Source organism: Crinia signifera, chromosome 12 (assembly GCF_055691185.1).
Source record: "Crinia signifera chromosome 12, ASM5569118v1, whole genome shotgun sequence".
NCBI classification, from domain to species: domain Eukaryota; kingdom Metazoa; phylum Chordata; class Amphibia; order Anura; family Myobatrachidae; genus Crinia; species Crinia signifera.
The window spans coordinates 72601191-72617158 of record NC_139228.1 but is presented as its reverse complement, the minus strand read 5'-3'; the positions used below and the strand labels follow the sequence as shown (position 1 = coordinate 72617158).

At 45.3% G+C, this 15968-nt stretch overlaps 1 protein-coding gene across 4 annotated transcripts in view; it reads left to right on the top strand.

Annotated features, from left to right (window-relative positions):
- The window catches only part of MAP4K5 (mitogen-activated protein kinase kinase kinase kinase 5), a 97256-nt gene extending 82167 nt beyond the window's left edge, over positions 1 to 15089 (top strand). For all 4 annotated transcript variants that reach the window (XM_083166822.1, XM_083166821.1, XM_083166825.1 and 1 more), the window contains exons 21-31: positions 2406 to 2485; positions 2574 to 2634; positions 3840 to 3954; positions 5104 to 5162; positions 5660 to 5763; positions 8286 to 8463; positions 8623 to 8691; positions 9060 to 9152; positions 9269 to 9339; positions 11006 to 11061; positions 12664 to 15089. In XM_083166822.1, coding sequence (XP_083022948.1) covers positions 2406 to 2485; positions 2574 to 2634; positions 3840 to 3954; positions 5104 to 5162; positions 5660 to 5763; positions 8286 to 8463; positions 8623 to 8691; positions 9060 to 9152; positions 9269 to 9339; positions 11006 to 11061; positions 12664 to 12751 — 974 coding nt within the window. In that variant the 3' untranslated portion in view covers positions 12752 to 15089. The remainder of the gene's footprint in view (positions 1 to 2405; positions 2486 to 2573; positions 2635 to 3839; positions 3955 to 5103; positions 5163 to 5659; positions 5764 to 8285; positions 8464 to 8622; positions 8692 to 9059; positions 9153 to 9268; positions 9340 to 11005; positions 11062 to 12663) is intronic.
- The last annotated feature ends 879 nt before the right edge of the window (positions 15090 to 15968 follow it).

Below are 15968 nucleotides of genomic sequence, written 5' to 3'. Positions count from 1 at the left end.
GGGACGCTGACTACGCTGGCCGTGCAAACACTACGCTACTTCTGACTAACTACGCTAACTACGCTAGGCGTGCGAACACTACGCTGATTCTGACAGGGCCGCTACGCTAACTAGGTAACGGGCGCCGTGCTATTACACAAGTACCTTAATTAATTTAGTAATACCCCGTTCTCATTGCCTAAAAAACCCGGGTATTTGGCAGGGCGAGCAGTAATTTCCCGTGTCGCGTCTCAGTGTGAACGCGTCTTTGTGAAATTTCGGGGTGTTATGCCCCGGGAATTACACACGGGTTTTTTTGCAGGGTTTTTCCTGGGTAATACACGGGTGTACGTCAGTCTGAACAGCACAGACACGGGTTTTTCACACAAGATGCGAAGTAGCAAGCTGATTGGGGAATGTAATCAGGTGACATGTGACGTCCATTTAATGCTGCGTCGAGGAGAGCAGAAATGGCGCACTGGAGGGATGAGGAAGTGTTGGAGCTGCTTGCTTTGAGAGGAGAGGAGGAAATTAATAAGCAAGTGACCGGCACAGTGAAGGACTCCACAGTTTACTACAACATTGCCAAAATCCTGTGTGCCCGTGGCATCATCAAAATGCAATGTGCTTGGGAAAAAAGGCCTCTTTTAATGACATCATCTTCAGCCAGCCAATAAAAGCTGCTTTCTAATACAGCCAATCACAGCTACTTTTTCAACAGCCAATCAAAGCTGCTATTATGTTCCCACACTTGTTGGCAGGGCAGACCAGGGGAAGCAGTGTGAACGGGTCAGACACGGGAATTTCCCGGGTCTAAGGTGCAGTGAGAACGGGGTCTAAAAGTTGCGATGCTCTGTGCCCCGCCAAAAACCCGGCAAGAAAAACCCGAGTTTTTGCAGGGGCGGCAATGAGAACATGGTATAACTTGGTTATAAACAAAAATGATGGGCATTCATACTAAAAGTAATTCCTATTCCTAGGGCTGTGGATCACGTAGTTTGGCTAATAGGGGTTAATAGGCAGATGAAACGGGAGCTGGTCGCTCAATGGGCATGTGAAGGGAGGGAGCATAGGGTCACATTGTGGGGGTGTGGTTAGGGGTTGGTTTGCCTGGGGCAATGCTATATAGATCGTATTTAATATAGGTTAAGTATTACTTTTTTTTTTTTCGAAATGCTCGGGACCAAGAGCATTTTGGATAAGGGATTACTCCGGATTTCGGAATATTTTTTTTCAACATACTCACCTGGTCCCCTGGCGGTCCTTTGACATCCGTGGCGACTATTGGATTAGTCTTCAGCTGCATCCCCTGTCCCAAGAATGCATTGCGCGGGTGCGCCGGTGACGATATCCTTGGTATTGGGGATGCCACTGAAGACTAATCCGATGGATACCGGGGGAGGAGGTAAGTATGAAAAAAAGGTGCTGGGGGGGGGGCACAAAATAATGAAATTAATATTCTGAAAATCTACAGTTTTCCAAATATTTAGTTTTAGGATATCCGGATATGGGATACTCAACCTGTGCTCGCCGTAGAATGCTTCTCTACAATGCAATTTCCCATCGAAGATTGCCCAACCCTATTATCAAGGGGCGTTCCGCGGTACATTGGGGCTGAGGAATTTAGGGTTGGGAGAGTGCGCATACTAATTTAACCATTAGGGGGTATTCAGTGTTCCCCGGTATTTCCACGGTGCAGAAATTTCACGCCGCGAGTGTTTTCAGCCAGGACTCGCCGCTGCAGATACAGCTCTATGAAAACCCGACTCTGCATTAGCGGAAATGGCCAGCAAATGTAAGAATTAAAGTCCGTTTCCGCGGAAAAAAGATGTGAATTTGCAGATCCGCGTCTTTTTTGACTTATGGATTGTTTCTGAAAGTTGGAAAAAAAAAAAGAATGAACAGGTGGAATGTGAATTCCATCTATTCTGCACGAAAATGGACGATATTTCCGCGGACCGGTTAGCGGTTTAAGTAATTGGTGATAAGAGGTCATTGGTAGTGTTCCGTTTTCCCCTGGATTACCTTCAGAATTAGGGCCAGATGCACTAAGCTTCAAAAGTGATAAAATGGAGAGTGATAAACAGCCTACCAATCAGCTCCTGTCTGACATTTTTCAAACACAGTCTGTGACATGGCAGGTACGAGCTGATTGGCTGGCCGTTTATCACTCTCCATTTTATCACTTTTGAAGCTTAGAGAATCTGGGCTTAAATGTCTTAAATCCCATCACTGAAAAGCAGTCAGAACCTCTGTGCCTTATTTAAATTTTGGAGGTCTATTCCACTGATTTACCAATGAATATGATCATGTTAAAGTATGCAGGGACTTTACATGCACAATAGTTAGATGTTACCACCTGTAGCTGTAATGTCTGACACAGAACGAGTTTGCAGTCCGATAACCAAAGCGATTTTCCTTATCAGACCAGTACATCATCTTTGGCACCGAGGATGGAATTTACACCTTGAATCTGAATGAACTCCATGAGACTACAATGGAACAGGTAGCGCAGTAATGTATAGACAAGCATTCGGCCATCTGACCGTAGCTGGGTTTGTGATCACGACATAACCCCCCCGTTTGTCTTGCAGCTGTTTCCTCGGAAGTGCACGTGGCTGTACATTATTAATAATACCCTCATGTCCTTGTCCGGTAAGTTCTCTGATTTAATATTGCCATGTAACCTCTTACAATCTATTTTTTGTAACCCAATCATGTGTGCTCTGAGAAATGAATTGGAAAGGTGGTGAGAACAATGGGTGGCTATTTCGGGGTGTAGAGATGTCTCGTCTTATGGGCGTGTCACTGAACTGGTTGCGTATGAATCGGAAGCTGTACTCAGACAGAGAATCCGGACCTACTATCGGACTTCTGTCGGTTTCCATGGCGCGCCAAGCATCCTTGTAGTGTCTTCACGACACTAAAAGTGGGTGTCTCGGTCCTTGCACACTCAGCTGTTCACCAATAAGACATGCGACAGGCAAAATGTGCACATGTGGGCATCACTGCATCCGACATAATCAAAACCTTTTGTCTGTTAAACTCTGATATTTTTAATCCAGATCCCGGTAGGTCACAGGTGCCTGTAAAGTTGGTTACTGATATTGGCCGGATCTGCAGGCACTGCATAGGTATAAAATATTAGGGTAATTTTCCATGGTTTTGAATTATCCCTGTCCGACACGTGATTGGTCCTGACCACTTTGTTTCCATTTGTTAAAATCTGTATAAATGTGTGCAACGGTTAGTTATTGTCATTGGTCACTGTAATGTATAGTTTGTCTATAATGTAATATCTACCCCTGTGGTTATACTGCTTGAGGTTACGCTGTCAGTTGCGGAGCTGCCCGAGGTAGGAGCCAGACCGGGAATGTAGGGGTTATACTGTTACCGCCATGGGCAGCTGGCATAGATCCAGCAGGATGTGACATTTACACACTACAATGAAGACGGCAGAAGCTAATACAGGCCCTGAGAACAGTCTTCTCTGGCTCCTCTCCTGCACTGGTAAAGGTCGGCTTCTCTGTACTTAGCAACATGGGGGTGACCCTCTTGTGTGCCAGGCTGAACTTCTTTGTATGCCAATGGCTGCCACTGTGCATGTGCCAAGAACACCCGTATGTCAGGGGCAAGAGACGTTCTCTTAGTTTCATTATATATTGCAAAGACTTTGTGTGTTTTATATGCACCTATAAGAGGATATTTCTGACCACGCTTCTTCCTCCTTCTGATTTTTATGACGGTGGAACACACACTGACCCGATTTGTAGAAGGTAAATATAAGGCTTACGTTTTGTACTTAGGGGTCTCTGTCAAATGGAACTTATCTCATTGGGGTTTTTATTCTCAATTTACAGGCAAAACTCTTCAGCTGTACTCACACAATCTAATCGGTCTGTTCGAACAAGCCAAGAAGCCCGGCTTAGCCGGCCATATCCAGACTCATCGCTTCCCGGATAGGATATTGCCCAGGTAAGCGGACAGGACGCTTGGAAGCGGACGGGACGCTTTACAGAACTTGTGGTTCATTACTTTGACACCTGTTTTAGCGCGTGTATTCTGGAGATATATGCAATATCCCGTCGGTCAAAGCATTGACACTGGCAACCCGATACGGTGCATCCTGACAGGGGCGCCATTATTTACCTAACCCTCTACCCCTACCCAACCTCCCTTAATCCCTTGAGTGGTGGATTTTTCTGGGGCAGGACAAACCTACCAGGGCAGTTGGTAGCCCTGGTAGGTTTGTCCTGCCCCTCATCTCCGCTCTGGTGATCGTACGCCGGTGCTCCCCTGCCGCTGTCCCAGCCGCCATTCGCAGCCGGCAGTGACCAGATGGCAGGCTCGGGGATGTTCGAGAGGACTCGGGTGCCCAAACTCACGAGTCCCCCAAAGCCACGCCAACATCGCCAGGCCTGCCGCCTGCTCACTGCAACTAATGGCGGCGGGGGCAGCAGCAGGGGAGCTCCGGCGTAAAATCACCAGAGCGGAGGTGATGGGGGAGGCACCACTGGTGTACACCTTCATATTGGTGGTGTGCCCGGAGATTTTCCAGGACAGCCCGCTGCGGGCATACCACTGAAGAGGTTAAAACAGCCTAAACTCCCCCACTTGTACCTAAACCTAACCCCATATTTCCAGGCCGCACGCTAGCTGCCCCACATACTTACTTATCGGGATGGCGTCTGTCGTTTTTCCTGCATCGGCATTCTGATCCTTTTCGAATCTATGGTAAAAAGAAAACAAACGTATGCGGCTCCGACTCTACGGAACTCCCTTCCCTTTTTAAAAAACATACTCAAGACTTTCCTGTTTACTCAAGCATTTCTGTAATTCCTTTAAGTTTAATTTCTGCTAAGCTTTGCTGTACTTCATTGTTCCTGTACTTTGTTACATTCAGTCTATCTGTTAAGCGCCTTGAGTCGTATTGGAGAAAGTGCGCTATATAAATAAAATTATTAATATGATCACTAAAAACTTGAGCTAAGAACATACATTTACGTATTACCATTCTACCACGCAAACAGTCCTATGTGCCCTCCATGTTCTAAACCTCTTCTGAGACGGGAGTGAGATTGTTGGGATGGAAAGTTATGTTAATTGTCCCGTCCTTTCTTTCAGGAAGTTTGCCCTCACTACAAAGATCCCAGACACGAAGGGCTGCCACAAGTGCTGTATCGGTGAGTATACCATCTGCTGACACTGGGAAATCGCACACATGGACGTGGCCTGTCGCGAGGCTTCTATTGTACAAGCTTGGAATATACGTGAAAAGGCAGCAAACCGCTAACAAGTATATTGCAAATGCTGGCGCGTTTCGCGTACCGTCAGCCAGTGTGTACAAGCGATGTATCTGAATGGCGACGTTTACAGATATATCGCGGCGGCTGTGCGCCGTAGCCAATGCCCCATATATCTAAAGATATATCGGTGCATCGTGCTGTGTGTACGGGCGATTTGGCAACCACCTGTACAGCCACACCGGAAGCCGCCGGGGACTGACAGCTTTGTGGGCGGGCGCATGGAAATGCAACAGATCGGGCAGTGTGTATGGAGAACCCGCTGCTCGATCCGTCTCTAGATATATCTGCAAGTGTGTACCCAGCTTTACCGCGGTGTGTAATTGTCACCTGAGCCGGGTGATTGCTAATGCATGTTCTTATTTCTCCCAATACAGTAAGGAACCCGTACACGGGGCACAAGTATCTGTGTGGGGCGCTGCCGTCGGGCATAGTGCTGTTGCAGTGGTATGAGCCCATGCAGAAGTTCATGTTAATACGGGTTTGTGTTCTTCTCTTACGTACCTGTGATTCTGTCGGGGGGGGGGGGGGGGGGGAGAGACTGCCCTCGGACTACACAATCTAATTCTAAACATAATAAGAAATGCAGGGACATGCTCTTATGTACTAATCTGAATAATTATGATACACTCTGCTGTATGACATGGAGTAACATTGAGGCGCTTTGCATAATTATTGGTCCACCTTCCGGGTCCAGGTGACCTGAACTGGTGGGTCACCTAAACAGTAAGGATCGTGTACCCCCCCCCCCCCCTAGCATATGCCAACCTCCCCAAGGCTGTAGCTGTGTGCTGAGTGTTCAGATGAAGTCACCTAGTCACAGTGGGTGGGTCCATATTTTTGGCTATAATTATGCTAAGTACCTCAATTTTATTCTTATATACTGTTATATTATTCAGTTTATTACATTTATTTGGCTTAGCAGTGCTTAGTACTCTGAGATTACTGTTTTTAAGTCATTTCATTCACAAGATGAATATTTTAACCATGTTTTTGTAGTTTATAGTTTAATTTTTCATTTTAGAATATAAATATTTATGTAAACATTTGATCGGAAAACAAAGTTTGCTTGGGGCTTGTCTGTCGCCCACCATCCCCTGTTCATAGGGCTTCAGTAGGAATACACCACACCCCTAGTGGTAATAGATGCCCAGTGGGAATACACCCCACCCCTCTAGGCATAATAGATCCCCAGTAAGAGTACACCACACCCCCCCTAGTGGTAATAGATCCCCAGTGTGAATACACCGTGCTCTCTTAGTGGTAATAGATCCCCAGTAAGAGTACACCACACCCCTAGTGGTAATAGATCCCCAGTGGGAATACACCACACCCCCTAGTGGTAATAGATCCCAAGTGGGAATACACCACACCCCCCCTAGTGGTAATAGATCCCCAGTGGGAATACACCACACACCCCCTAGTGGTAATAGATGCCCAGTAGGAATACACCACACACCCCCTAGTGGTAATAGATGCCCAGTAGGAATACACCACACACCCCCTAGTGGTAATAGATCCCCAGTGGGAATACACCACACCCCCTAGTGGTAATAGATCCCCAGTGGGAATACACCACACCCCCTTGTGGTAATAGATCCCCAGTGGGAATACACCACACACCCCTAGTATAAATCATAGTTGTCTACCCTCCTGCATTCTGCAGGAGACTCAGTCAAATAGCAGCAATCTCCCTCTCTCCCTCATTAGTCTAGCAATCTCCCTCATGTCCCCTAGCCCACATTACACTGTTACATCATAGTTACCTCCCCTCCTGCATTCTGCAGGAGACTCCCTGAAATAGCAGCAACCTCCCTCTCTCCCTCATTAGTCTAGCAATCTCCCTCATGTCACCTAGCCCACATTACACTGTTACATCATAGTTACCTCCCCTCCTGCATTCTGCAGGAGACTCCCTGACATATCAGCTATCTCCCTCTCTCCCTGATTAGTCTAGCAATCTCCCTCATGTCACCTAGCCCACATTACACTGTTACATCATAGTTACCTCCCCTCCTGCATTCTGCAGGAGACTCCCTGACATAGTAGCAATCTCACTCTCTCCCTCATTAGTCTAGCAATCTCCCTCATGTCACCTAGCCCACATTACACTGTTACATCATAGTTACCTCCCCTCCTGCATTCTGCAGGAGACTCCCTGACATAGCAGCAATCTCCCTCTCTCCCTCATTAGTCTAGCAATCTCCCTCATGTCACCTAGCCCACATTACACTGTTTCATCATAGTTACCTCCCCTCCTGTATTCTGCAGGAGATTCCCTGACATAGTAGCAATCTCACTCTCTCCCTCATTAGTCTAGCAATCTCCCTCATGTCACCTAGCCCACATTACACTGTTACATTATAGTTACCTCCCCTTCTGCATTCTGCATGAGACTCCCTGACATAGCAGCAATCTCCCTCTCTCCCTCATTAGTCTAGCAATCTCCCTCATGTCACCTAGCCCACATTACACTGTTACATCATAGTTACCTCCCCTCCTGCATTCTGCAGGAGACTCCCTGACATAGCAGCAATCTCCCTCTCTCCCTCATTAGTCTAGCAATCTCCCTCATGTCACCTAGCCTACATTACACTTTTACCAGCACTTTAGCACGTAATGTAGCTCTTAGTAACTGCTTTGGGGCTCATATACATTTGTACACACCCACGATTTCAGATGCCTGTTGGACAATCTCTCAATATATTTAACTAGACACTCCCTTTGGGTGGAGCATCACATGGGGGCACTTCGCAAAATTCTATTACCAACTATAATCTCCCTGAATTCAATTTTAAAAGTAGGCAAGTGTGGTATAAATAGATCCCCAGTCGGAATACACCAAGGCCTAATTAGTGGTGATACAGTAGCTCCCCACAAGTCCCACTGTGACACTTTCCCACCCGTGTGACATAAATATATATCACCTAAAAGCTTGTGACGTTTCTGCATTTCCCATGTACGTAAGGGATGTCTCTTTAGAATTTTTTTTTTGTCTGTCAGCACTTTGACTTCCCACTTCCAAGTCCACTGAAAGTGTTTGAAATGCTGGTGATCCCAGAGCAGGAGTACCCCATGGTGTGTGTGGCCGTCAGCAAAGGTGTCGACCCAAATCAAGTTGTACAGTTCGAAACCATTAACCTGAGCTCCGCCTCCTCCTGGTTTACACAGATCGGTACAGGTAACCTATCATTTATAGACCACTTACCTAGTGACTGGTAGCGTCTGCGTTTTATACCCTGTACTTACCTGAATTCACACATCCTGTGTATTCTACCTGTCTACCAACAACCTGCATATATGTCACAATATATAGCTCATTTTATATTTGTCTCTACAGAGGGTCACCAGATCGATGCCATACATGTAACTCAGCTGGAGAGAGACACAGTCCTGGTCTGCCTGGACCGTAAGTCTAACATTGCATCAGAATGCAGATGTGACCAGTGAAGGCTCCAGATGGGGGTAGCAGCACAGTTCAATATTCAAATAGGAGAGGAAGGCAACTGCCATTCCTACCTGATTCACTGGCAGTTGGTGCTGCTTCCCTATTTGAATTTTGGACTTTGGTGCAGGCCGCCACTGGATGTGACTGTTATCAATGCCACCGTCATCTAGTGGGATATCTCACTATATCCAACCTGCTTGTATTTGTGTGGGGGAGGGTGAGGGTGAATTGACTTTTGGGGGGTGGGAGGGCTTTTCTTGGTCACCTGGAATCAGGATTGGGTTTCTGTAGGTTGGCTGATTTCATTATTTTGCCCCCACCCCCCCCAGATTATGTGAAAATAGTGAATCTTCAGGGAAAGCTGAAATCCAGTCGAAAGCTGGCCTCTGAACTGAGCTTTAAGTTTCAGATTGAGTCTGTAGGTGAGTACAGAAAGCACCAGGTCTGTCCTGTGGCTGCGCCAGTACATTAGTGAGCCCGCTGCCACAGATGAATCCTAATGCCCTGTGTTGAGATTCTTGAATTTTGTCTTCCCCAGTGTGTCTGCAGGACAGCGTGTTGGCCTTCTGGAAGCACGGCATGCAGGGGAAAAACTTTAAATCGAATGAGGTGAGTCCGTTCTCACACTAGCCTATTGCTGTCCAGCTCTGCAAGGCTAGCATACATCTTATTCATCTATTTAGCGTTTCTTATATAGCGCAGCAGATTCCGTTGCGCTTTACAATTAATAACAACAGTGAAAAAACAAACTGGGAAATAACAGAATGACATAGAGGTAGGAGGGCCCTGCTCGCAAGCTTACAATCTATAGGGATAATAGGAGGGATACTTAAGGATAGGATTCCATAGCATGGATTACAAGACAGTCCTGATGGGATTAGATATGAATGCTACTGGGGGTTGTGTGGGGGTACCGGAATATGATGTCAGAGATTACATTATGGTACTTGTGTATTAGCTGGGCTCCCAATTAGCATACGTACGCAGGCTAAGCTATGCTGTCAGCGTAGTCCAACGGCTGCCTAGCGTAGTTAGCGTAGTGACTCCACGGCAGCTTGGCTCTGTCCCTGGCATCCGTGCCAAGCCTAGTGAGCGCCTCTTACACAGTGGTAGCTGACAGATTCCCTGCACTGGCGGATGCCGGCGGAGAGACGATCATGCGGGCGCCGGCGGAGAGGCGCTCCAGCTGTCTGAGACTCAGGTGCGTCAGTAATAATGATCATGTGCGCCTCATGCATAAAGTGCGTCCTATGCACAATAAAGGAGGCATTTTCAAACCCCCAGTATCCACGCCAGCCCGAAGCGTGGCGAGCGCACGCGTTACGCATCCTCCCGACCTGTCCATACCCCTACTATCCACGGCGGCGTGGAGTTGATATTAAAAAGCGTGGCGAGGGGATGCGGAACACATGTGGTGTAATACGCGTCCCCTCGCTGCGCTCGCCACGCTTCGAGCTCAGTGGCTCGTTGCGCTTCCCACACTTTTTTAAATCAACTCCACGCTGACGTGGATAATGGGGGTATGAACAGGTCGGCAGGACACGTAACGCATCATCTCGTGGGGCTCGCCACGCTTCGGGCTGGCGTGGATACTGAGGTGTTTGAAAATGCCTCCTTTATTGTGCATAGGACTCTATGCATAAGGCGCACGTGCTGATTCTGACAGGGACGCTCGCGGGAACACTACGCTACTTCTGACTGACTACGCTGGCCGCGGGAACACTACGCTGATTCTGACAGCACCGCTACGCTAACTACGTACCGGGCGCCCGGCTAATACACAAAATACCGACATTATTAATAGTAAATGCAAACCATAGCAGTACAGAATTCATACACAATCTTGTCAGTGTCTGGACAGTGTTATTTATCCTACATAATAAAAGGCTAAAGCTGTGTACACATGTTAAATCTGCACCCCTTTCACGCTAATGACCCCGGTGTATTGTTACGCTAACCCAGATCTCCGCACTTGTGAAACCCTTTTAAAAAAAAAAAAGCCGGTGGAGTGACTCAGAAGTCCAGCCCGAGTAGCAACCTTGGTTGGATGTGGGACAGACCCATGTAACAGGGCAGTGTAATTATCCAACCCAAGTTCCATTAAAAGCTTAGTGAGAGGCGGCTTACCGCCACTCACCAAGCACTTCGTAAATGGGGTCTGAACCGGTATGGAATGATGTCCAAATCCCAAGTCTGGCTCAGGATTTTGGTGTGAAAGGAGTAATAGATTGCAGCAAGTGCGCTTTGTTGCATGTTAATATCTTCTTTGTTTTAGGTGACACAAGAGATTTCCGATGAATCCAGAGTCTTCCGCTTGTTAGGATCAGACAGGTACAGTATATATGTAATATTGCAGCCTTACCACAAGGGGGTGCTGCACTTTGCAATAGTGTTACAGAATACCAATGTTGCAAATAATCCTGTATTACATTGATATAGCAGCATGGTCTCTGAAGTGTCATGTTGTGCAAATAAGAGAGAGCACTGATTCAGCCATCATATATACTAATAATAATAATCACCACTTTTGTGTAAGGTAGAGGAACTACATTTCTAGTTATTAAACACTCCTTGAACATATTTTTCTAAAATAATTGAAATCCATTTTTTTTTGTGTGTTAAACTGGTAAGTTTGTATTGGTTTTCACACAGAAATAGACAAATACTCAAACAGGTAAACCATGCGGAACAACACAAGATATACATCACAGGTTGAGTATCCCTTATTAGGATATCAGTTATCCAAATTATTCCGAAAACCATAGTTTTCAAAATTCACATCTGTAACTGGCACTACTGGGGACATGCTATGTAACTGGCACTACTGGGGACATGATATGTAACTGGCACTACTGGGCACGTGATATGGAACGGGCACTACTGGGGAAATGATATGGAACTGGCACTACTGGGGATGTGATATGGAACGGGCACTACTGGGGATGTGATATGGAACTGGCACTACTGGGGACGGGATCTGTAACTGGCACTAATTATGTGCAAGAAAATGATTGCTTGGCATCCAAATTCAGTGCCTGAGATAGGACACAAACTTTGTTTCATGCACAAATAAAATATATTTGTGTTTGATGTGTTTATACAACTTAAATGCATTTTGTGCTCACACATTGGTCCCGTCCTCAAGATACCTCTTAATAATAATATTCCGGAATAATCCATTATCCAACATGCTTCTGGTCCCGAGCATTTTGGATCAGGGAACCTGCAAATACGGTGCAGTCTACAGGTCAGTAAACATGAGTAACAAACACGCGCAAGGAACACGTTAAGATCAGATCCAGACTACCAGTAAATAACAGTAAAGTTTCAGTTTGTATTCATAGTACCAGGAGACAGACACAAATAATCGCAGACCCTATGGCTTCAGAAGCCGTATTCCTACCGGAACATAAGCACCAATTGTGCACAGCTGTATCATTAGCCAGCGCCTTCTCTTTATGTAAACGGCTTTGCGCAGGCACTAGCCAAGGTCTTGTAACAGTACTGTGGCCTTAAAGGCACCAGTGTGTAATTGTACTGCCACCTGGAGCCTCTAGGCTCAGTTTCCCCCCATCCTCTTGAGATTTGCAGTAGTGTAGCTTGCAGTACTCAATGTGCTGCCTTTTGTTGATGGCCATATCTTCTCGGAGTTCCATGCTGGATGTTGTGAATTTCTGCCGTCTTGCCTACTGATGCCCCTGACAAGTGCACCCCAACATCCCAGTCACTGAGATCTCCTCTTGCAATTCATTCATAATTATAGAGAGACAGGACGGTGCGTTTGTGTTAACACAGTGATATCATTGACCTCCTACTCAAATGAATCGTGATGTCACTAGTTCTTAGTGATTTGATAGGCTGCATCCTTTTATACACTGATCGCATATCCAGATATGTTACCGCGTCATGCATTCTCTCTTTGTCTGTTCACAGGGTGGTTGTCTTGGAGAGCAGGCCAACGTCAAACCCAACCGCTCACAGCAACCTCTACATCTTGGCCGGTCACGAGAACAGCTACTAGTAACTCCGCACTCCAGTGTTCGTTCGACATAAATGACATAGGAATTTTTAATTCCATCATAAACTGCTTCTTTTTGGGACTCCTACCTTACAAGTTATATTGTGGAACAACTTGTAATGTTTTTTTTTTATTATTATTATTATTGTATCTGTATTATTTGGTAGGATTTTTGTTTTTAACTTTTGTTGTGTCGCTGGGAACAGCGTATCTCCTGTCACCACTGTGTGGTGTTTGGTTTTTATTTGGTTGCTTAATAAAAAAGCTGTGAGTCGTAGCCCCTCTATCAGTAGAAGGGAGTGACGGGCAAAGGGCTATGAGAGCATTAAGGGGGTGCGCTGAAATGTTCTTAAGCTAGAATCGGGCTTTTCTATTGGACACAACTGTATCTTACCGCAGTGCCATTTACTTGAAGATAAGCAGATCGTCTCTAATTATACGCTTCAAATAGCCCCTCCTATACCCTGTAAGCTACAACACTCCACTTATTTATCATGGCAGGTCCAAGTCCGCTAGCTTTTCCTATGCGGTAAACAGATACATCTTGGTAATCAATTATTTGTTTAATTGTTATACAAGAAACGCGAAATATTTCGGAATTTAAGGGAAAATAAAGGCTTGACCTTTTTTTGTGCATAGCTAAAACTCTAGTTGCCCAATCACGTTACTCGGTTCCATAGACCCGTCTTTATATGGTGGACACACACTGTCCCATGCGGATGACCGTTGTGCACGTTTTAAGCCACGCCCACATTCTACAAAACTCCATAATACACGCCCCCTTTCTAGGTCCAAGTATCACGACTCTGCTGCCAGAGGTGGAGTCATTGAATCATACAGCGATTTTGTGCTAATAACCCCATGTCTGACCGTGTATAGTACGTGTGTCTTGGCCGTGGTTAGTCCAGTGTTGTCATATATTACTAAGATAATATCGTGTCTTAATTACTGTGTGCGCGCCAAGCAAGCAACGTGATTGGTCAGTTCATATCGAGCTAGGGATTCCGCATGTCTTCTGCCTTCTGTAAGATAAAACATTTTATTCTTATTTATTAATACTTATCGGCTTGAGTGGGTAATATATCTGTTAATCAATAGGATGTTTGCTGCAGATTATATGTCTGTCTTGTACTGTCGTATGGGGAGGGAAGCTTTGTGTATTCTTGTTTAGTGTTAGTGCCTTATTAGCCTCATTTTAACTTAGAATGAATCTATTTTGCTCAAAATGGACTTAAAAGGTCTAGTTAGGGGGTTGTGTGTGTACCGCCATAACTGGAGTGACATATATATATATATACACACACACACACACACACACACACACACACACGCACGCAGTTCTCATATCAAGTGGGATTTTACAAAAACATTGCCTTTTTTCCTTGATCCGCGGTCCGGTAGGGCCAGCAAACCGATAGGTCTGAACTGTTTGGTCAGACTGCTGTTGTACGTATCATTATCGGAGTTCTCAGTATAGGTAATTATGCAAACTATAGGTTACATATTAAAATGCAACTTTTTAACTCAATCGGAGAATAAAGGGGATTTTGGTAAACCCTACATTTTATAACACATTTGTAATCCTTTAATGATCGCCCTTCCTAACCTGTGTGCCTTTACGTAGATTAGGAAGTCTTATAGCATTAATCCTGTTTCAGAATGAATAGGAAAAAAAAAAAACAGGCTTGGTTTGTTTTTGTGGCCAAAGTATTCACCGTTGCCAAAAAAAAAAATTTGTTGGCACAGTATAAGATATATAAAGGGATGTGTGCCAATACAGCCAGCGAAACACTCTGCGAGGAAGTTTAACAACTGGTATCAAATTCAGTTTGATCTGGACATCTTTAGGGGCTGAACTGTTTGTATGCAATGTTTATGTGGTCACATAACCTCAAACGCATTTTTGGGGGGCCTTTGGAAAAAGCCTCATTAAAGCAGCCTGCGCCTAGGTTTCCGCGTTGGCGGGGAGTCCGGAATATGCGCAGGATGCAGACCGCAGATGTGTCGCACAAAAGCGTAGATCACTCCAGGTGACCGTGTCGTATCCAAATACAGTTACAAAAATTGCACAAAACCATTTGAACCAAAGTACCTGTCATGGTTTTTCTTTTTCTACGCTGAACATTGCCTTGTTACCAGTGCCTGTAATACCATGACACACAGCCTCATCAATAGCTATTTATGGGAACACTTTCCTCTACATACAAAACCTCTCCACAGGGTTCCGGTAACACTCCTTTGTATGCAATCTCCAATGTTCTGATTATTGCCAAGAATGGTTTTTACATGTGTTCTGAGATTTTCTAAAGTGAAAAACTGAAATAAAGTTATGCTAATGTTCTATTGGTTGTGGTTTTTTTACTAAAAAAAAATTTTAATTGGTCTCTAGGCAACAGTGTTCTACAAATTACATTCTGGATTCATAATTCTCTTAGTCCATTTATGAAGGGAATACATTGCTATGTGTCCAGCACTAGAAGGGAATAACATTGCTCGGTGTCCAGCACTAGAAGGGAATAACATTGCTCTGTGTCCAGCTCTAGAAGGGAATAACATTGCTCTGTGTCCAGCACTAGAAGGGAATAACATTGCTCTGTGTCCAGCACTAGAAGAGAATAACATTGCTATGTGTCCAGCAATAGAAGGGAATAACATTGCTCTGTGTCCAGCACTAGAAGGGAATAACATTGCTCTGTGTCCAGCACTAGAAGGGAATAACATTGCTCTGTGTCCAGCACTAGAAGGGAATAACATTGCTCTGTGTCCAGCACTAGAAGGGAATAACATTGCTCTGTGTCCAGCACTAGAAGGGAATAACATTGCTATGTGTCCAGCACTAGAAGGGAATAACATTGCTCTGTGTCCAGCACTAGAAGGGAATAACATTGCTCTGTGTCCAGCACTAGAAGGGAATAACATTGCTCTGTGTCCAGCACTAGAAGGGAATAACATTGCTATGTGTCCAGCACTAGAAGGGAATAACATTGCTATGTGTCCAGCACTAGAAGAGAATAACATTGCTATGTGTCCAGCACTAGAAGGGAATAACATTGCTCTGTGTCCAGCACTAGAAGGGAATAACATTGCTCTGTGTCCAGCACTAGAACGCAATAACATTGTTCTGTGTCCAGCATTAAACGGGAATTACATTGCTATGTGTCCAGCACTAGAAGGGAATAACATTGCTATGTGTCCAGCACTAGAAGGGAATAACATTGCT